This window comes from Mobula hypostoma, chromosome 16 (genome assembly GCF_963921235.1).
Source record: "Mobula hypostoma chromosome 16, sMobHyp1.1, whole genome shotgun sequence".
In the NCBI taxonomy this organism is placed as follows: Eukaryota; Metazoa; Chordata; class Chondrichthyes; order Myliobatiformes; family Myliobatidae; genus Mobula; species Mobula hypostoma.
In genome coordinates, this window is record NC_086112.1 from 1,376,141 (window position 1) to 1,398,592 (window position 22,452).

The following is a 22,452-nucleotide window of genomic DNA, read 5'->3' on the forward strand; positions in this document are numbered from 1 at the left end:
AGCACAAAATATAAAAACGGATATAAAGTTATGAAAGGGATAGATAAGATAGAGGCAGGGAAGTTTCCATTGGTAGGTGAGACTAGAACTAGGGGACAAACTTCAGGATTCAGGAGAGTAGATTTAGGACAGAGATGAGAAGGAACTGCTTTTCTCAGAGAGTGGTGAATCTGTGGAATTCTCTGCTCAATGAAGCAGTGGAGGCTAACTCAGTAAATATGTTTAAGACAAGGTTGGATGGGATTTTGCATAGTAGGGGAAATTAAAGGTTATGGGGAAAAGGCAGGTATTTGGAGGTGAGTCCATGGCCAGATCAGCCATGATCTTATTGAATGGCAGAACAGGCTCAATGGGCCAGATGGTCTACTCCTGCTCCTATTTCTTATGTATGTTCCTCCATTTTCCCAAACCTTGCCAACTTTATACAGGAACCGACTAGACCTGAATTCTGACATTAGGCTAACTGTACTTTACAATCGTAATTTATGTTACATGATTATTATTTTCTCAAGGACAAGGCTGATGCAACAGTCCATGTCATGGTTCATCTCAAGTAGCTTTGTAACAGGAATTATTTTCTTACCTTGAGGCACAGTGTAATGACTTGATCTGTATGCAAGACAAGCTTTTCACTGTATCTTCCTACATGTGATAATAGGTTTCTTGCATCTACAGGATGTTCCCCAGAACACACATCAACACACACATCAAGTGCTGCTGAAAGATTATCAATGAAAGAAGAATGGTCTGCCCAAAACTTGGTCTTCCAGTGGTCTGAGTGAAAATAGTAAAATATAAAATTTGTGCATAACATGTTTAATTTAGATTTTTATGGTGCTGCCGTGGCACTTGTGCATGTCCAGTATCTACTTCTGCAGATAACAATGAACTGGACCTGACTGTGAATAGCACATTGCAGGCCACTGAAGTTTGGTCTAGCCACTGCAAAGGCTCTGTGGGGAAAGATACTTTATACTTTATTGTCACCAAACAATTGATACTAGAACGTACAATCATCACAGCAATATTTGATTCTGTGCTTCCCGCTCCCTGGATTACAAATCGATAAATATAATTTAATTTTTTAAAAAATAAATCATAAATAGAAAAATGGAAAGTAAGGTAGTGCAAAAAAACCGAGAGGCAGGTCTGGATATTTGGAGGGTATGGCCCAGATCCGGGTCACCACCTAAGATCCTTTTACTGAACACTGGAACCAATCTAACAGCCTTTTAAATAATACATTTCTGAATTGTTTGAGGAAGGAGCGAATGGTACTAACATCGTAAATGGAACGTACGCTCCTAAAGTGCCTGATTATACAAATTGTACACAAACATTCAGAGAAAACAGTACAGATGCTTCTCTGGGCAATCAGCAGTGAATATAATGTACATCTTTGCCACATGAATTTCTCTGATCACCTGAAGGAATTTCTTTCCTCCCAGACAGCACTCTGCTCCACAATGTCGGGGGGTGGCAGCTATGGAACTAAGTTAGCCATTGTCAATCACCTCATGATATTTAATAATTCTGCTTATAGTTACAATTACAAGAAAACTTGAACTTTCAGGGTGAATTTTCACATCATTGTATCACAAAATAGAATCAAGACAGTGAGGCATCTTTGTAACAAGCAATTGAAGTAATGGTTTTTATTTACTATTCAATACAAAAAAAATGACTAAATTCAAGGGATCCACGTTCATGTATAATGGCTTCATTTAGACATAATCCACAGCAGAACTGTAGCACTCCTCTCCCTAGGAGAGAAACATTCACCTGCAGAGGGGAAAAACAGAGACGTTACTGTTTCCCAAAAAAAACACTATAGGATAGATATTATTTCTATCAAACCCTTAAGGCAAAATTTATCATTACAATGTTTCTCAGTTTATCACATTTGCAACACTGCCAAAGTGAGCTTTTTAGGAAAACCCATCAACTGGTATCTGAGTATCCATCGAGTTGCAGATGGGTCCAGGTCAGTGCAACCACAGCATCACACATTCCCATACAGGGCACACCATGCAGTTGGTTCACCAACTCCCCTCTTGTTTTGCCACACAATATTGAAAGTTTTGTTTTATTTTATTTAGAGATGTAGCACACAACAGGCCCTTTTGGGCCCTTCAAGCCACACCATCTAATTCACACTCGCCTAATCACAAGACAACTTACGCCGACCAATTAACTGGTAACACTTTGACCCTGGGAGGAAACCGGAGCACCCAGAGGAAACCCACGTGCACGCAAGAACGAACTTAGAGAGGACACCAGAACTTTGACGCCCCAAGCTGTAATCGTGTCGTGCTAATCACTGCACAGTTGTGGGGTCCCAACGGTCATCATTTTACTTTTGTTCAAACAGTTACATACTGAGACCAGCAGGAGATCTCATTGAAAGGAGATGGGTTAATAAACTCAAACTCTCCAATCCCCTTGTCTCTACCATTCACTGTGGCTCTATCAGGGGTTACCAACCAGAGTTCACACATAAGAGAAAATTTGCAGATGCTGAAAATCTGAGCAACACACACAAAATGCCGGAGGAACTCAGCAGGCCAGGCAGCATCTATGGAAAAAAGTACAGTCGACTTTCCAGGCAGTCCTGCCAAAGGGTTTTGGCCCAAAACATCCACCGTACTTTTTTCCACAGATGCTACCTGGCCTGCTGAGTTCCTCCAGCATTTTGTGTGTGGTACCTTGGTTAATGGGAGGGGTGTATGGCATCAAAAATGGTTGGAAACCCCGGTCTACATAATCTTCAGCTGGAAAGACAGCCTCAGCCCCAAAACTAAAGGCCAAAACACTGGGACTTCGCTTGTTGAATAGCATAGTTTACTATCAATGGCAGTGGTTGGGTTACCTACAAGGTACTGGTTTAATCTCAATTCCAAAATGAAATTTGGAAGATCTACAATACTATAGTGCACAACTGTTGTACACTGAGCTTCAAGGTCCTGGATTAGCTGGGGAAAAAGGTGTTCAAGAGGGGTCTTCACAAATGAACAGGTTCCAATGAAATGTGCATATGAGGCTGTTGAAATGAGAACAGGATGCTCCCTACTCATTTACAAATTTTTGGTTGTCGGATACCAGCCTAGAATAAAAATAATGAATCACCAGCAGGCTAATGACAACTGAATTGCAATCATACCGAGGTTTCACACATTATAAAAACATATCAGCTCACATTTTAATAACTGAAGACCGAGGACTCTTCCCCGCGCATGCTTCCATCCGCCCTTGCTTGAGGCCCTAGATAAGAAAGACAGAAAACAGTGAGTAGTGCGACAGGATGGTGGTTTTCCACAAAGGAAGATGATGCAGTACATCACCTACATTAAAAATCACCTCAGCTCTCATGAATCAGGAAGAATTTAAACCAGAGGTTCTGAATCTCCTTTATGCCATGGGCCAATACCATTAAGCAAGGGGTCTGTGGACCCCAGGGTGGGAACCTCTGAGTTAGACTTTGAAGGAATGGAGATAAACTTCTTGGACAGGATTGTATGCAGTTTGCATAGACTTGCAAGTGAAGCCACTCAAGATAATGCAAAATCTTAACAATCTGTGTAAAGAAAATTACTGCAGATAGACTTCAAGTTATGAAGACAGACATCACATTACTGTGCCATTGGAAGTTCATTGGTCCTCTATTCAATTCTCTTGCTAGTTGCTGTCAGAGAAAAGTGCAGGAGTGTTGGGATCCATGTTAAAAGGACTGATCAGCGAGACAGTGGACTTGTTTTTGGGGACTTTGAGGTCCATATTGCACGTGTTCCTCATTCTAACTGGAGCTGACTAGATTTACAACCTTCTGCAGCTTCTTTCAGTCCTGTGCAGTTGCCCCTCCATACCAGACAGCAATGTAGCCTGTCAGAATGCTCTCCACAGTATAACTATAGAAGTTTTTGAATGTATTTATTGACATGCCAAATCGCTTCAAACTCCTAATAAAGTATAGCCGCTGTCTTGCCTTCTTTATGACTATATCAATGTGTTGGGACCAGGTTAGATCCTCAGAGATCTTGACACCCAGAAACTTGAAGCTGCTCACTCTCTCCACTTCTGATCCCTCTATGAGGATCGGTATGTGTTCCTTCCTCTTACCCTTCCTGAAGTCCACAATCAGCTCTTTCATCTTACTGACATTGAGCACCAGGTTGTTGCTACAGCACCATTCTACTAGTTGGCATATCTCACTCCTGTACACCCTCTCGTCACCACCTGAGATTCTACCAACAATGGTTGTATGATCAGCAAATTTATAGATGGCATTTGCCATACAGTCATGTGTATATAGAGAGTAGAGCAGTGGGCTAAGCACACACCCCTGAGGTGCACCAGTGTTGATCGTTAGCGAGGAGGATGTGTTATCACCAATCCACAGAGATTGTGGTCTTCCAGTTAGGAAGTTGAGAATCTAATTACAGAGTGAGGTACAGAGGCCCAGGTTCTGCAACTTCTCAATCAGGATTGTGGAAATGATGGCATTAAACGCTGAGCTATAGTCGATGAACAGCATCCCGACGTAGGTGTTTGTGTTGTCTAGGTGGTCAAAAGCTGTGTGAAGAGCCATTGAGATGTAATTTTGTAATTCAATAGAAATCTGACTTCATTGACAGTCATGTAACTGGAAACATATGGTGGGGGGGAATTAGACTGCAAGTACTTACCAGATAATAACCAGTATGGTAGCCGCTCATGTACCAGGCGATTAACATACTTCCTAAGGCTTCAGCATCCTCATCCGTAGTATCTGGACTCATTGGTGGAGGAGGAGGAATTAACTGTGTTGAGGAAGAGGAAGGTGTAGTTTAAAATACAGCTGTCAGGATTTGAAAACAATATGGAGTAAGTGCACTCACTTCTCTGTATAAACTAACTAGACAAGTTTCTACAACACTAGTCAGAGTTCAAATTACTTTCAATTTTATTTAAAGATACAGCACGGTAACAGGACTTTCTGCATAATGAGTGTTTGATGGCTCTAGGCCTGTATTCACTAGAATTTAGAAGAATAAGGGGGGGATCTCATTAAAACTTAGCAAATGTTGGAAGGCCTAGATAGTGTGGATGTGGACAGCATCTTTCCAATAGTTGGAGAGTCTCAGACCAGCGGGCACAGGATCAGAAAAGAGATTTAGAACAGAGATAAGGAGAAATTTCTTTAGCCAGATGGTGATGAATCCGTGGAATTCACTGCCACAAACGGCTGTGGAGGCCAAATCATTGGGTATATTTAAAGTGGAGGATGACAGATTCTTGATAAGTTTTGGCATCAAAGGTTACAGGAAGAAGGCACAAGAATTGGGTTGAGAGGGATAAAAATCAGCCATGATGGAATGGCAGATCAGACTCGATGGGCCAAGTGGCCGGATTCTGCTCCTATATCTAATGGTCTGTGGTCTGCTGGTAAGTCTTTGAGACGTGGGAGAAATCAGATTACCCAGTGAAAACCCACATGATCACGGGGAGAATGTACAAATTCTTTACAAGCGACAGCAGGAATGGAACCAAGGTTACTGACACTCTAATAGTGTTATGCTAACCGTTATTCTGCCATGCATATGGTCTTTAGCCCTTTGGAAATGCAGATATTTAAAAACAAGAAACTTGCTCACCGGTGGCCCTGCGAGACCCATGGGCAACCACCCAGGTAGAAAAGGTGGTGGACCACGAAACTTCTCACCAGGCTATAAGGAACAAAAAAAGATCTGTAACATCAAAAGTGGGACTGTCCGAGAAAGATAACCAATCAGATATCACTATACAAACAAACAAAGACCAAGAAAATCTAAAATTTAAATTTTATCCCCATTCTGGAGATTATGGAGACCTTCTCATTTGCATGCCTATGTATACCACTATAAATTTAACAATTTCCTGAAGATAACCTTTGAACCAAACTATTTCAAAGATGATGAGATCTGTGTACCAAACCCTGTATAAGATGATGACAGGCATTGATCATGTGGATAGTCAGAGGCCTGCTCCCACGGCTAAAATGGCTAGCACAAGAGGGCACAGTTTTAAGGTGCTTGGAAGTTGGTACAGAGGAGATATCAGGGGTAAGTTTTTTTTTACGCAGAGAGTGGTGAGTGCGTGGAATGGGCTGCCGGCAACAGTGGTGGAAGTGGGTATGATAGGGTTTGTTAAGAGACTCCTGGACAGGTACATGGAGCTTAGAAAAATAGAGGGCTATGGGTAACCCTAGGTAATTTCTCGGGTAAGGACATGTTTAGCACAGCTTTGTGGGCCGAAGGACCTGTATTGTGTTGTAGGTTTTCTATGTTTCTATGTTTCCAGGAAAGTGGAAGTAGACAGATCAATTGTCTTTGTTCCTGCCATGTGCTTGAAGATGGAGGCTACCATTTTGTGGAACTGTTTTACATCCTCCACTTTGTGAGGTGGAGTTGCTTCACTTTCTGTGTTTTAAAGTAGACACAATGTTGTTTCTGGTAATCTACTGGACTGGAGATAATTTCTAAATAAGGAGTTATTTGTCAGGTATCTTGGATATAACATAACATGCAGGTTTGTGAGTGTTGGGGTTGGTGCCTGCCCAGAGTGATTCGACCTGGATACTGAAGAGAGCAAAGAGCCATAAATTACTGACTGTCACCTGCTGGGAAGAGGGCAATAAATGGATCCTTGCCTGTAGCAGAGCCGATAAAACATGTTAAAGGTCAATCAGATGACCCACAGCCAATGACAATGGAATGCAATATTTGAGTTGGTAAGGAACGAGTATAAAAGTGGACACTTTGAGTGTGCTGTCAGTGATAACTCTCTCAAGAGACACACTATCGCAAGGAAGAGCCCCCATGCCAGGGTCTGGACGAAGAAAGGATCGATCATCTGGCCAAAAGAGATCCCTCATTTTGGTGTTATAAATTGGACATGTTGTCTGAGTGAGTATTGGTACAGAGGGGACAGTAGAGTTCATGGTCTAAGCTGTTGGCCTAGGGTCAACATAGTTATGTTGTTGTTTGTATAGAAACAATAAAGTGTGAGATTTAATTAATTATGAGTTGCACAGTGAATTTCCTAACCTAGTTCTGTTGACTAACAGTCGACATGCTGCTGCTAGAGTCCGACTAAGACTGAGAAAGTAGAACAGATCACTCCAGTTCTCAGATCCCTACACTGGCTTCCTGCCCATCACAGACGATTGACATTAAAATATTATTACTGGTTTATAAAGCACTGAACAGTCTGGGGCCAAAATATACCTCCCGTCTCTTGCTGCATTATGAACCTTCCTGAGCTCTCAGATCGTCTGGGGCAGGTCTGCTTACCGTCTCCAGGGTCAAAACTAAACATGGTGAAGCAGCTTTTAGTTGCTATGCTCCACTTATCTGGAATAACCCTCCAGAGGATCTGAAGTCTGCCACAACAGCACCTCTTTCACCTCGGATGCTTGAGGAAGTTCAGTACGAGCCCTCAAATCCTAAGAATTTTGTACAGGGGCACAATTGAGAGCATCCTGACTGGCTACATCACTGCCTGATATGGGAAGTGTACTTCCCTCAATCGCAGGACTCTACAGAGAGTGGTGTGGACAGCCCAGCACATCGTAGTTGTGAACTTCCCATGATTCAGGACATTTACAAGGGTAGGTGTATAAAAAGGGCCTGTAGGATCATTGGGGACCCAAGTCACCCCAACCACAATCTATTCCAGCTGCTACCATCCGGGAAATGGTACTGCAGCATAACAGCCAGGACCAACAGGCTCCAGGACAGCTTCTTCCACCAGGCCATCAGACTGACTAACTCCAGCTGACTTCTGTACTCTATGTTACATTGACTGTTCTATTTATTAAAAATTATTATAAGTTACTATAATTGATTGCACATTGCGCATTTAGACAGAGATGAAACGTAAAGATTTTACTCCTCATGTATGTGAAAGATGTAAGAAATAAAGTCAATTCAATTCAAAACTTTAAGCTATTTTAAATCAAGACTCAAAACTTTTCATTGTAGCTTTTAATTAGAATCTACTGCACTGTAACTTCTGTTATATCTATTTTTTGTGTGATTTTATTCTTATATATCGTCCGAAATTTGATGTTTGATTTTTATATATTGCTCTGTATAAAACACTTTGAAATGCCTTGTGTTTGAAAAGTGCTATACAAATAAACTTGCTTGCTATCATAAAATTTCCCTACTGCATAGCCCTCTATTTTTCTGAGCTCCATGTATCCAAGAGCCTCTTAAAAGACCCTATTGTGTCCGCGTCTATAAGACCATAAGACATAGAAGCAGAATTCGGCCATCTGGCCTATCGAGTCTGCTTCGCCATTCAATCATGGCTCATCCTTTTTTCTATCTCCTCCGACCTTCTCCCCATAGCCTTTGATAAGGAATAAAATGGACAATCTGAAAGTTCAGCTACAGATTGGCAAATATGACGTTGTGGCCATCTCTGAAACTTGGCTAAAGGATGGCTGCCATTGGGAGCTGAATGTCCAAGGATATACAGTATATCGGAAGGATAGGTTAGTAGGCAGAGGGGGTGGTGTGGACCTGTGTATAAGAAATAATATTAAATCATTGGAAATGAATGACATAGGATCATAAGGTGTAGAATCTCTATGGGTTGGGTTAAGCAATTGGCAAGGGTAAAATTACCCTAATGGCAGTTGTATACAGGCCTCCAAACAGCAGCCGGGATGTGGATTACAAATTACAGCAGGAGATAGAAAAGGCATGTCAGAAAGACAATGTCATGATAGTCGTTGGGGATTTTAACATGAAAGTGGATTGGGAAAACCAGGTCAGTACTGGACCTTGTGCAGTGAAAATTACAACTGAGAATGTACTCAGGAAGCTTAATGTCTGAGGTTAGATAAATCTCCTGGACCTGACTGAAGGCACCCTCGGGTTCTGAAGGAAGTAGCTGGAGAGATTGCGGAGGCACTAACGATGATCTTTCAAGAATTGATAGGTTCTGGCATTGTACCGGATGACTGGAAAATTGCAAGTGTTACTCCGCTATTTAAGAAGGGTGGGAGGAAGCAGAGAGGAAACTATAGACCTGTTAGCCTGACATCAGTGGTTGGGAAGTTGTTGGAATTGATTGTTAGGGATGAGAGTACGGAGTACCTGGAGGCACATGACAAGATAGGCCAAAGCCAGCATGGTTTCCTGAAAGGAAAATCCTGCCTGACAAACCTACTGCAATTCTTTGAGGAAATTACAAGCAGGGTAGACAAAGGAGATGCAGTGGACGTGGTGTACTTGGATTTTCAGAAGGCCTTTGACAAGGTGCCGCACGTGAGGCTGCTTAGCAAGATCAGAGCCCATGGAATTACAGGGGAGTTACTAGCATGGGTGGAGCATTGGCTGATCGGCAGAAAACAGAGAGTGGGAATAAAGGAATCCTATTCTGGCTGGCTGCCGTTACCAGTGGAGTTCCACAGGGGTCAGTGTTGGGACCGTTGCTTTTTACAATGTATGTCAATGATTTGAGCTACAGCATTAATGGATTTGTGGGTAAATTTTCCAATGATACAATGATAAGTGGAGGAATGGGTAGTGTTGAGGAAACAGAGAGACTCAGATAGTTTAGGGAAATGGGCAAAGAAGTGGCAAATGAAATACAATGTTGGAAAGTGTATGGCCATGCACTTTGCTGGAAGAAATAAATGGGCAGACTACTATTTAGATGGGAGAGAATTCCAAATGCAGAGATGCAAAGGGACTTGGGAGTCCTTGTGCAAGATAGCCTAAAGATTAACCTCCAGGTTGAGTCGGTGGTGAACAAGGCGAATGCAATGTTGGCATTCATTTCTAGAGGTATAGAATATAAGAGCAGGGATGTGATGTTGAGGATCTATAAGGCACTCACAAAACCACACTTGGAGGACTGTGGGCAGTTTTGGGCTCCTTATTTTAGAAAGGATATACTAGCATTGGAGAGGGTTCAGAGAAGATTCACGAGAATGATTCCAGGAATGAAAGGGTTACTGTATGAGGAACATCCGGCAGCTCTTGGGCTGTATTCCCTGGAGTTCAGGAGAATGAGAGGGGATCTCATAGAAACATTCGAATGTTAAAAAGCCTGAACAAATTAGATATGGCAAAGTTATTTCCCATGGTAGGGAATTCTAGGACAAGAGGGCACGACTTCAGGATTTGAGGACGTCCATTTAGAAGTGAGATGCAGAGAAATTACTTTAGTCAGAGGGTAGTAAATCTCTGAAATTTGTTGCCACAAGTGGCTATGGAGGCCAAATCACTGGGTGTATTTAAGGCAGAGATAGAGAGGATCTTGATTAGCCAGGGCAGCAAAGGGTATGGGGTGAAAGCAGGGGAGTGGGGATGAATGGAAGAATTGGATCAGCCCATGATTGAATGGCAGAGAGACTTGATGGGCCAAATGGCCTACTTCTGCTCCTATATCTTACGGTCTTATAAAGGAGAGAGTTACATAAAAACATAGAAACCTAAAGCACATTACAGGCCATTCACCATGTTACCTATTCTGGAAACTGCCTACAATTTCCCTACCGCATAGCCCTCTTTTTCTAGGCTCCATGTACCTATCTAAGAGTCTCTTAAAAGACCCTATTGTGTCCGCATCTATAAGACCATAAGACATAGAAGCAGAATTAGGCCATCTGGCCTATCGAGTCTGCTTCGCCATTCAATCATGGCTGATCTTTTTTTCTATCTCCTCCGACCTTCTCCCCATAAACTTTGATGCCATGTCCAATCAAGAACCTATCAATCTCTGCCTTCAATACACCCAACGACCTTTCCTTCACAGCTGCATGTGGCAACAAATTCCACAAATTCACCCCGCTCTGGCTGAAGAAATTTCTCCGCATCTCTGTTTTAAAAGGGCGCCGTTCTATCCTTATGCTGTGCCCTCTTGTCCTGGACCCTCCCACCATGAGAAACATCCTTTCCACATCTACTCTGTCTTGGCCTTTCAACATTGAAAGATTTCAATGAGATCCTCCCTCATCCTTCAGAATTCCAGCAAGTACAGATCCAGAGCCATCACACGTTCCTCGTATGATAACGCTTTCATTCCTGGAATCATCCTTGTGAACCTCCTCTGGACCCTCTCTATCATCTTCGTTGGCAGTGCATTCCACGCACCCATCACTCTCTGTGTGAAAAACTTACCTCTGACATTCCCCTTGTACCTACTTCAAGCACCTTAAAACTGTGCCTACTCATGCTAGCCATTTCAGCCCTGGGAAAAAGCCTCTGACTAACCACATGATCAATGCCTCTCATCATCTTATACACCTCTATCAGGTAATCCTCATCCTCCGTCGCTCCAAGGAGAAAAGGCCAAGTTCACGCGACCTATTCTCATAAGGCACACTCTACAATTCAGGCAACATCCCTGTAAATCTACCCTGTACTCTCTGTAGTATCAACATCCTTACCATAATGAGGTGACCAGACTGAACACAGTACTCCAAGTGGGGTCTGATCAAGATCTTATATAGCTGTAACGTTATCTCACAGCTCTTGAACTCTATCCCATGGTTGAAGAAGACCAACACACCATACGCCAGTCCCAGGTTTTGTTTTCCTAATTTGAGACTCTGCATGATTTGTAGAGGAAGAAGTAGTGACCTTCTTTCTTACCACCTGGCCTTATTGCTTTTGTGCTTGGAGCCATAGTTAGGGGAGGCACAGACAAAGCTGCTGTTGGATTAGACTGTTTAATTGTTATTTTCTTTGCAGTTTAACAAACTACCTGCTTCTATTTTTTATAACATCCATCTAAATGTTTCGCACAGTTACAGTATGTATATGCAGTGGTTCAGTGTGCCCCCTTCGTGGTTACATTTGTATGATTTTGGAAGTTTCCATTGGTTTTTCATTATTTGAATAGGGGCTAACTGATTGGTTGACTCTTATCTATGAGTTTTTCTATAGGGTAGAAAAACAGCTGACCATGTGGTTCCACCATATTTTGCTTCTCCCTCCCTTCACTTATGAGACTCCTATCACTGACCATTTGTCAATTTTATTTGTCATATTAGTGCTTAATAAAATGATCGTGAAGCAACAAGTTTGTGTCTATTTCCTGAATCCCAAGAAGACATTGGATTAAAACATCAGAATCCTTGCAATTTGCTGCACAACACTCTGCACACAGTCCAGCATGGTGAGAGTGGAGGGCTGGTGGACAGGTTGCAGAATGCTCTGCTTACAACCTAGCATGTAATTCCATCATGGTGAGGGTGGAGTGAATGGTGACCGGGGTGGTGGAGATGTTGCAGATCAAGGGTTCTGCTCATTCTGAATGCTAACAAGTTTACAGCATAACTATGCAATAGAGGGTTTCGCAGGTTTGATGGTATTAGATTTATTTTAAGTCACAGAACAGACGTCATTAACTGCGCTGATCATCAACAACCCCATCATTGGGGGGGGCGTCACGTGATGACGTGGGATTGAGACGTGTAAATTCAGCTCTCCCGCAACAAATCAGTAAAGTACCATTTAAATAAAACAAAGTTGGTAAATATTTTTTGAAAACTATTTATAAACTTTGTAAGACTACTTTACGATATGCCTCCTAAACCGCAACAAAAGAAGTCTGCTGTTGCGAAGCAGCCGCGAGACGGGAAGAAAAAAGGGCCTACTGCAACAATGGAGCCTCGGACTCAGGTTGGATCTCCTTCGGTAGAACAGGGAGCAATGGCGGTGGCAACGGTTGCTCCGAAGAAGACAACGGAATTGCGCATGCGCAAAGAAGAGCGCATGCGCAAATCGACACAACGCAAACTACAAGAACCGACAGCCACTGCAATTGAAAATGACTCAGAGTCAGAACTGGATTCTGCAGAGAACACAGATGAAGAGGAGGAGGAAGAATTGGAAGCGAGTGGAAGTAAAGGAGATGATAGAGACATAAGAGAGGCTGTATTGCAATCAACGGCTGAATTAAGGAAAGTAAGAGAGGAGCTTAGAGATACGAAGAGATGCTATAATAAAGTTATGGAAAGACAGGACAAAATGGAAAAGAAGCTTCAGAAGATGGAAAGAGAAATGGGGCTTATGAATGATAGAGTAGAAAAAACAGAAAATGATTTGCTTGTCTGGAACTCGGAAAGAAACCGACTCTTGGAGAAAGTGGACATGTTGGAAAATTTCAGTAGACGTAATAATATTAAAATTGTTGGTCTTACAGAAGGTATGGAAGGAGAAAAGCCAATAGAATTTTTTCAAAGATGGATCCCGGAGGTTTTGCAAATGGGAGAGGAGGCTCGATCAATTGAAATTGAGCGGGCACATAGAGCTTTAAGACCAAAACCAAAAGATGACCAATATCCACGATCGATTTTAATAAAATTCTTAAGATTTCAAGACAAGGAAAGGATTCTACAGGCAGCTGTTCGAGCTGCCAAAGATAGAAAAGGGCCATTGATAATCAAAGGGAAAAGAGTTTTTTTCTACCCTGATATAAGTTACGAACTTTTGAAGAAAAGGAAGAAGTTTAATCCAGTGAAAAAAACCCTATGGGAGCATGGTTATCAATTTATACTGCGTTATCCTGCAACTTTGAAGATTTTTTTGTCTGGTGGAGAAAAAAGATTTTTTGATGACTACCAGAAAGCAGAGCAGTTTGTGCAAGATTCTCTGAATATTCACCAGATACAAGAACAAACTCAGGAGAGCGAGATAGATTGAAGATGAAGATTGGGTTTAAGAATGGATTTGTTGGATTTTTGAAGCTGGATGAATGTATAAATATAGTATTAATTATATGAGGGGGGTAAGAAAGGTTAATACTGGAGGAAATTAGCTGGGAATAATAATATTAACTTTGTCTATATATATATATATATATAACTTTTTTTGTTGCGGGGGAGCTGGAAGAAGCACTGATCGATTGCTACGTTAATCATGTGTGCAAGCGTGGCTTTTGCCGCGACCCGTAAAATGGAGGGGGGTAGTGTTGTGTATCTTTTCATTCACAACATTAGTGGGGGGGTATTTTGTTTTTTCTTTTTTTTTCTATCTTTTTTTTCTCTTTTTGCCTGGAAGGTTGGGGGGGGAACACATAGCATCATGGTGAAGTTTAAAGAGATTCCCCAAGGAACTATGAGAGTTGAGAAGATAAGTAATGTTTTAGATTGGAGTAACTTTGTTAAGAATAATGACTAATTTATTGAATTTTTAGAGTTTTAATGTTAATGGGCTTAATGGACCAGTGAAAAGAAAAAGAATCTTAACATATATTAAAAAAATGAAGATAGATTTAGCTTTTTTACAGGAAACGCACCTAACAGAAACAGAACATCAGAAACTAAAGAGAGATTGGGTGGGTAATGTTGTTGCGGCCTCATTTAATTCAAAAGCGAGGGGAGTAGCAATTTTGATCAATAAAACGTTACCAATTAGGATACAAAATGTAATAACTGATTCTGCAGGGAGATATGTGATTATACATTGTCAACTTTTTTCCGAACTATGGACTTTTATGAATATTTACCCATAAGTCAAAGCAAAAATGGGAAACAGATCTGAATATTAATATTGATGAAATAAATTGGTCAAGACTTTGTCTGGACAGTATGACAAATACAATAAATGTTCGACTTAGATTAGTACAATATAATTTTTTACACCAATTATATATTACACCACAAAAAATAAATAGATTAAATTCAAATCTATCTGATAAATGTTTTCGGTGTAATCAAGAAATTGGTACTTTTTTACATTCTACTTGGTCTTGTTTTAAAATTCAACCCTTTTGGATAAATTTAAGAGTCTTATTGGAACAAATTACTGGAATTCAACTTCCACATAACCCTGTATTATTTCTATTAGGTGATATTGATGGGATAAAACCGAAACTTAAATTGAATAAATATCAGAAAGAATTTATAAAAATTGCATTGGCAGTAGCTAAGAAGACTATAGCAGTTACTTGGAAATCTGATTCGTATTTAAGTATGGATCGTTGGAATAATGAAATGGCTAGTTCTATTCCACTTGAAAAAATTACTTATAATTTAAGAGATAATTATGTAACATTCTTGAATATTTGGCGCCCTTATTTACAAAAGATAGGATGTCATATTTAAGTGCTCCAACAAAGAATTTGGTTACTTGGGGAAAGTAACGAATAATTATACCAAATTTATTTTGAAACCCATGGAGCATGTGGAAACCTTCCAATACCCAGGCGGCTCTTTTTTTTTCTCTTTCTTTCTTTTAGGTAGGACTATATATATATGGGGGGGGAGGGTTAAGGGGAGGGGGGGTAGATTTTATCTTTTCATGTATTCTTTTTGAAAATTTAATAAAAATTATATTAAAAAAAAACAACCCCATCATTAACCACACTAATTTAGTTTGAATCCTGCTGACACCTCTATGCTTTTGGGATCCACAAGAATCAAATCGGATGGAACATTTTGCTTGTAGTTCTATAATCCTTCAGTAGTATTAGGAAGGTGATCTGAAGATAAATGTCCATTCAGGAAGCACAATAAACAACAAAGACAACAGAACACCAGTACAAAGGAAAACTGCCAAAGGGCAAAAGAAAAACCCAGAAAATCCAATAAAACAAAGAGCACGAACGTCATAACAAAAAGAGAAAAAATGTTCAGAAAGACTCGCAATGTAATCAGTAGCAAATTCAGCCCAAACTTGCTGCTTTCTTTTCAGGACCGAGGTAGAATACACGCAGATGAGTAACTGCAGGAGATTTAATTCTACCCCAAATTACATAAGGAGCAGACTTAAAAAAAAAATTCAGAGCATGGGGTAAAAAAAAATGCACTGTAAAAGAAAATGTCTACACGAGCCGTTGATTCATGAACTTACAAAGCTAAATCCTGATGTTGGTGGTGGTCGAGGAGGATAATGGTGGTTCCACGAAGACTGACCCATTGGAGATTTTGGCTTGGCTTCATTGGATTGCCGAGGTTTAATTACCGGTGAAATAGCTTCACTCTCATCTGTTGATTGTTGGCCTGTCCCATTTTTCTAAATTAAAGAAGAGGAAAGTGTGCCTCTTAACCAATAACGGCCAATCTTAAATCGAACAATGTGTACCAAAAACAACTCACGTTTACCTGTTCAGCAGCCTCATTCTCTGCTTCGGATACATCCGCCGGAAGCAGGTCCGATAAACTCTGCTCCTCCTCGTTGCCATAGCCAGTGTACATTACAACACACGTTCCCTCCTGCTCACAAATAGACTGAATGGTAGCCAAGTACACATTGCCATCTTCTGACCACACCGCATTACACGTATCACCAACTCGCCACTGATAAGAGAAGTCATGTACAGTTTCTGTAGAATATTTCACCAAAGACACAAGGCCAGTGTCAACCAAGCTGACTCACAGAACTCCCAACTACATGCATATCCTCCCACACATTTATCAAGGTAGTAATAAGTATCATGAAATGCCCCATGGTCTTTATGGATGACTGGACACAGTATACTCCATCAGCTTAATTAATTGCCGCCACTGTCAGAAAGGAGCTTGCACTGTGAGGATTTCCCCTGGACACTCGGGTTTCCTCTCACATTGCAAGGACGGACAGGTTAGGATTGGTGAGTTGTGGGCATGCCTTGTTAGCACTGGAAGCACGGTGACACTTGCATGCTGCCTCCAGCACATCCTCACACTGTGTTGGTCCTTGACACTAACAACACACTTTGCTGTCTGTTTTGATGTACATGTGACAAATACAGCTAATCTTTCTCTTTAATTATGGGTAGGGTTACAGAATTATTCAATGAAATAAATCAATTCTATTGAGTGTACACAGAGGGATACAATCTGGGTAGCTACAGAAAGCACACGTTTCTGAATGGTGGAAGAGCAGCACCCTTGCTTAATCCAGGTATTGCCTATACCTCCATCAGTTGGGGATGGTACAGTGAGAGAACATGATTTTTGTATTTGGAGGACATAAATTCTGACAGTGTAGATATAATGTACTTAGTCAAAACCTGCCGATACCAGGCTAATGTGGCTAATTGTCACTGAGAAGGGTTTAACAACTGAGGGTGGCCATACTTTCCTAGTTGGATGGACATTATTCTTCTTCCTGTTTCTGTGCCTTTTGTTTTTTCGTTTAGTTCCACTTCCACCGTGCTCCTTGGACAAAGGCTGAACACATTCACCATTCTTCAGCGCATTCTGAAGAAAACAGATGAACATCAAATCAGAAATATTTCACCAAGTCGTGGGACAATTAGAGTGAGAAACAGAGCAGAGTTGGTATCAATCACCTATTGTCACCAACCAACATGATCATCACCAAATTCACATCAATCCTGTGACCCAGAGTCCATACCAACCATAAATTAGGCACTGACACGAACCAATTACCTGTTGACAATTACCTCGTCAATCACCTATTGACACCAACCAACATGATCATCACCAAATTCACATCAATCCTGTGACCCAGAGTCCACACCAACCATAAATTAGCCACTGACACGAACCAACATGCTATCACCACATTCATTCCTGCAGATTCTACCACCCCCAGGCAGTCATTCCTTTTGACAACAGACAATAGGTGCGATGGAGACTGCTGGAGTGGCCAGTGATACTCCCATTCCTTTCTGTTCAAAACATGCTTACAATGTTAGTATCTCACCAGGAAGGGACATGATGTTGCCTGTCTTCATTTGGTAATAACACATTATGATACACAAGACCATAAGACAGAGGAGCAGAATTAGGCCATTCTACCCATCGAGTCTATTCTGACTTTTCATCATGGCTGATCCACTTTCCCTCTCAACCCCATTTCTCCTGTCTTCTCCCATTAAAAATGGACGGCAGGCATCTTTAATGGTTATATTGCAATGGCTAAGTGTGTTGGTGTGGCAAATGCTCTGCCTGAGAACTCAGGAAACTGCAGAGAGTTGTACTGAACTGTGTCCACATCACGGAAACTCCCCTTCCCTCCATGGACTCTGTCTATACTTGTCACTGCTTTGGTAAAGCAGCCAACATAATCGAAGAGCCCACGCACACCAGTGATTGTCTCTTCATCCTTCTCAAAAGCCTGAACGCAGCTACAACCAGGCTCAAAAACAGCTTCCACCCTGCTGCTGTAAGACTGTTAAATGGTTCCCTACTACCAAAAACTGGACTCAACCTCACAACCTACCTCATTTACCTGCACTGCACTTTCTCTACAGCTATGCTGCATTGTCATGGTTTTCCCTTGTTCTACCTCAATGTGCTGTTGAATGTTCTGATCTGTATGAACAGTGTGAAAAAGAAGCTATCTGTTGTATCTTGATCCCTGAACGAAACTGAAATCCCCTACACTACCCAGGACGATATTTGGAGACACAAGAGACTGTGGTCCTGAAGTAGGCCTCAATCTAAAATGTCAACTGTCCCCATTCCACCACCCCTGCCCCCAACCGATGCTGCCTGACCTGCTGAGTTCCTCCAGCATTTTGTATTGCCCAAGATTTCCAGCATCTGCAGAATCACTTGTCTTCTTGTTCGTTTTAGACTTAAACTTGCTTTAGAACTGATGGTGTTTGATCTGCCAGAGATTTCCAGTACGTGCAGTTTTTTCCTCCCATTGTTTCGTTTAACCTGTCATCTTTCACACGCAGTACCTGCGAACTTCCCTGTGGAGACCGCCCTCACAGGAAGTATCAGTAACCCTGCACTCGCACTGCAATTCTGACCAGAGTCAGCCAAGGGGAAACGTTACAACCGAACCTGGTCCACAGCCATCTTACTTTGAACGAGCTCACCGCCTTGTCGTAGGCTTTGATCAGCGCCGTGTCATCCCAGATGTCTGAGTCATCACTCTGAAAGAACAACAGGGCAGGCTGATTTCACCGATGCCAGGCAGGCAGAGACAGGGGCTGGGTATCTGGCGGCGGAAGAGGAGGCGGCATCGGAGCGGGGCAGGAACAGGGTGTATCGGGCGGAGACAGAGGGGATTTCGGAGGAAGGAGGAGGTGGTATGGGGGATCGAGAGGGTGTCGGAGTGGGAAAGGAGGAGTATCGCGGAGGAGGGGTATCGGGAGGGAGAAAGGGGCATCGGGGAGAGGGGGGCATCTGGAGGAAAGAGGGGAGGAGAGGGTATCAGGAGGGAGGAGGGGGTATTGGGGAAGGAGGGGGAGTCAGGAGGAGGAATGGGTATTGGAAGAAGGAGGGGGTATCGGGGTGGAGGAGGGAGAGGAGGTGGTATCGTGAGGTAGGGGGGTATCAGGGGGTAGGAGGGGTATCGGTAGGAGGGGTATCGGAAGGAGGGGGAAGAGGAGGTATTGGGGTAGGAGGGGAGGAGGCAGTATCTGGGGGTAGGAAGGGGTATCGGGAGGAAGGAGGAGGTATCGAGGGTATCAAGAGGGAGGAAGGGGTATCGGGGAGGGTAGGAGGAGGTATCGGGGGTATCGAATGGGAGGAGGAGGTACCGGGGGTTAGGAGGGGATATCGGGAGGAAGGAGGGGATATCAGGGGGTAGGAAGGGGAGGAGGAAGAGGAGGTATCGGGGAGTGGGGGGGTATAAGGAGGGAGGAGGGGGTATCGGGGGGTAGGAGGGGATATTGGGAGGAAGGAGGGAGGAGGAGGTGGTATCGGGGGTAGCGGAAGGAGGAGGAGGCATCGGGAGGTAGGAGGTTATTGGGAGGGAGGAGGGGGTATCAGGGGTAGGATGGGGTATGAGGGGATATCGGAGGGGTAGGAGGAGTATCGGGGAAGCAGGGGGTATCGGGAGGGAGGAGGGGGTATTGGGGGTAGGAGTATCAGGGAGCAGGGGGTATCGGGAGGGAGGAGGGGTATCGGGGGGTAGGAGGGGGTATGAGGGGATATCGGAGGGGTAGGAGGAGTATTGGGGGAGCAGGGGGTATCGGGTGGAGGAGGGGTATCGGAGGGAGGAGGGGATATCGGAGGGAGGAGGGGGTATCGGGAGGAGCGGGGGTATCGGGTGGGAGGAGGGGCATCGGGGGGTAGGAGGGATATCGGGTGGAGGAGGGGTATCAGATGGAGGAGGGGTATCTGGGGTAGGAGGTGGTATCGGGAGAGAGGAGCGGTATCGGGTGGAGGAGGGGGTATCGGGGGTAGGAGGGGGTATCGGGTGGGAGGAGAAGGGATATCGGCAGGGTAGGAGAGGTATCGGGGGAGGAGGGGTAGCGGGAGGAAGGGGTAGCGGGGGGGTAGGAGGGGACATCGGGGGGAGCAGGGGGTATCGGGAGGGAGGAGGGGTATCGGGGTAGGAGAGGGTATCGGGAGGGAGGAGCGGTATCGGGTGGAGGAGGGGGTATCGGGGGAGGAGGGGTATCGGGGGTAGGAGAGGGTATCGGGGAGGGAGGAGGGGTATCGGGGAGGGAGGAGGGGTATTGGGGAGGGAGGAGGGGGTAGCGGGGAGGGAGGAGGGGGTAGCGGGAGGGAGGAGGGGGTAGCGGGAGGGAGGAGGGGGTAGCGGGAAGGAGGAGGGGGTAGGAGAGGTATCGGGGAGGGAGGAGGGGTATTGGGGAGGAGGGGTATCGGGGAGGAGGGGTATTGGGGAGGGAGGAGGGGTATCGGGGAGGGAGGAGGGGGTAGCGGGAGGGAGGAGGGGGTAGCGGGAAGGAGGAGGGGGTAGGAGAGGTATCGGGGAGGGAGGAGGGGTATCGGGGAGGTAGGAGAGGTATTGGGGGTAGGAGAGGTAACGGGGGTAGGAGAGGGTATCGGGGAGGGAGGAGGGGTATCGGCGGGGTAGGAGAGGTATCGGGGGGAGGAAGGGACGGCAGCCCCGCATTTACCTGGCCGCAGCCCCGTCGGAAAACCGTTTCCCCAACTGAACTTTCCTCGGCCATCGTAGCGCCGTCAGTTGGCCCCACAAAATAACGTCATCACACCTCGACCGCGCTCCGTCCCTGGCGTCATCAGTGTGCAAACTGGCAGATGCTTTGTCACATGTCAGTCGGCGTTGTTGGGAAATGTAGTCCAAAAACTGCAGTACACAGTCCCTGCATTCATATTCAAAGTAAATTTACTATCAAAGTACATAATGTCATCATTAACAACCCTGAGATTATTTTTCCTATGGACATACTCATAAGTCTATCGAATAGTAACTAAAACAGGATCAATGAAAGATCAACCAGGGTACAAAAGTATTATATTTTCACAAATGCGAATGGCAATACATAAAAAAGAATAAGAGATAATGAGATGAAGAGTCCATAACTTGAGCTCATTGGTTGTGGGATCATTTCAAAGATAGGGCAAGGAGTGTAGTTATGCCCTTTTGTTCAAGAGTCTGACGGTTTAAGCGTAGTAACTTCTCTTGGAGCTGGTGGTGCAAGTCCTGAGCCACCCTTGTATCGACCTGATGGCAGCCATGAGAAAAGAGCATGGCCTGGGTGGTGAGGATCTTTGATGACAGATGCTGCTTTTCTACAGCAACGTGTCATGTAGATGTGCTCAATGGTTGGGAGTGTTTTACCCGTCATGTACTGGGCCTGATTCACTACCTTTTGTAGGTTTTTCCACCAAGGACACTAGTGTTCCCATACCAGGCCATAATGTAGTCAGTCAGCACACTTTCCAACACACATCTTCAGAAGTTTGCCAAGGTTTTTGATGACAAGCCAAATCTCCGCAGACTCCTGAGAAAGTAGAGGTTCTGCTGTGCTTTCTTCGCAATAATATTTATATGATGGATACAGGACAGTTCCTCTGAGATAGTGACACCCAGGAACTTAAAGTTACTGACCCTCTGCACCTCTGGTCCTCCGATGATTACTGGCTCATGAACCTCTGGTTTCCCTCTCCTGAAATCTACAATCAGTTCCTTGGTCTTATTAACATTGAGTGAAAGGTTGTTGTTATTACACCACTTAGCCACGTTTTCAATCTTCCTCTTGTTTGCTGATTCATCATCCCCTTTGATACAGCCCACAACAGTGGTGTCATCAGCAGACTAGTGTGTGGTGTTGGAGTTGTACTTAGCCACACAGTCATAGGTGTAAAGAGAGTAGAGCAGGGGCTAAGTACACATCTTCGTGGTGCACCTGTGCTGTTGGAGATTATAGAGGAGATAGATGTTCTTGTGAATCCGAACTAACTGGGGTCTGCAAGTGAGGGAATCGACGATCCAGTTGACAAGAGGGTATTGAGTCCCAGGTCTAGGAGTTTATTGATTAGTGTTGATGGGGTGATGGTATTGAATGCTGAGCTGTAATCAATAAACAGCCAGCATCCCAATAGATGAGGGGTGATTGATAAGTTTGTGGCCTAAGGTAGAAAGAGTCAATTTTAGAAAACCTAGCACATTTCTTTTTCAACATAGTCCCCTCCTACATTTACACACTTAGTCCAGCGGTCGTGGAGCATACGGATCTTGGACCTCCAGAAAGTGTCCACAGCAAGGGTGATTGATAAGTTTGTGGCCTAAGGTAGAAGGAGATGAGTTATACAGCTCTCGTTACATGCACGTGCAGTTCAACTCTTTGAGT

At 43.7% G+C, this 22,452-nt stretch overlaps 1 protein-coding gene across 2 annotated transcripts; it reads right to left on the minus strand.

Annotated features, from left to right (window-relative positions):
- Positions 1 to 1,568: 1,568 nt before the first annotated feature.
- On the minus strand, positions 1,569 to 20,871 carry smn1 (survival of motor neuron 1, telomeric). 2 transcript variants are annotated; one of them, XM_063069262.1, is made up of 9 exons: positions 20,755 to 20,871; positions 18,745 to 18,816; positions 17,042 to 17,164; positions 16,085 to 16,195; positions 15,834 to 15,995; positions 5,631 to 5,702; positions 4,683 to 4,796; positions 3,197 to 3,261; positions 1,569 to 1,782 (listed from the first exon to the last, which is right to left on the minus strand). In XM_063069262.1, the coding sequence occupies exons 1-9, from the start codon at positions 20,806 to 20,808 to the stop codon at positions 1,779 to 1,781; spliced, it is 777 nt and encodes a 258-aa protein (XP_062925332.1). In that variant the 5' UTR covers positions 20,809 to 20,871; the 3' UTR covers positions 1,569 to 1,778. The 2 variants fall into 2 exon arrangements, with proteins under 2 accessions (XP_062925332.1, XP_062925330.1); XM_063069260.1 differs by having other exon boundaries at positions 1,586 to 1,782; positions 16,085 to 16,279.
- Between the last annotated feature and the right edge of the window lie 1,581 nt (positions 20,872 to 22,452).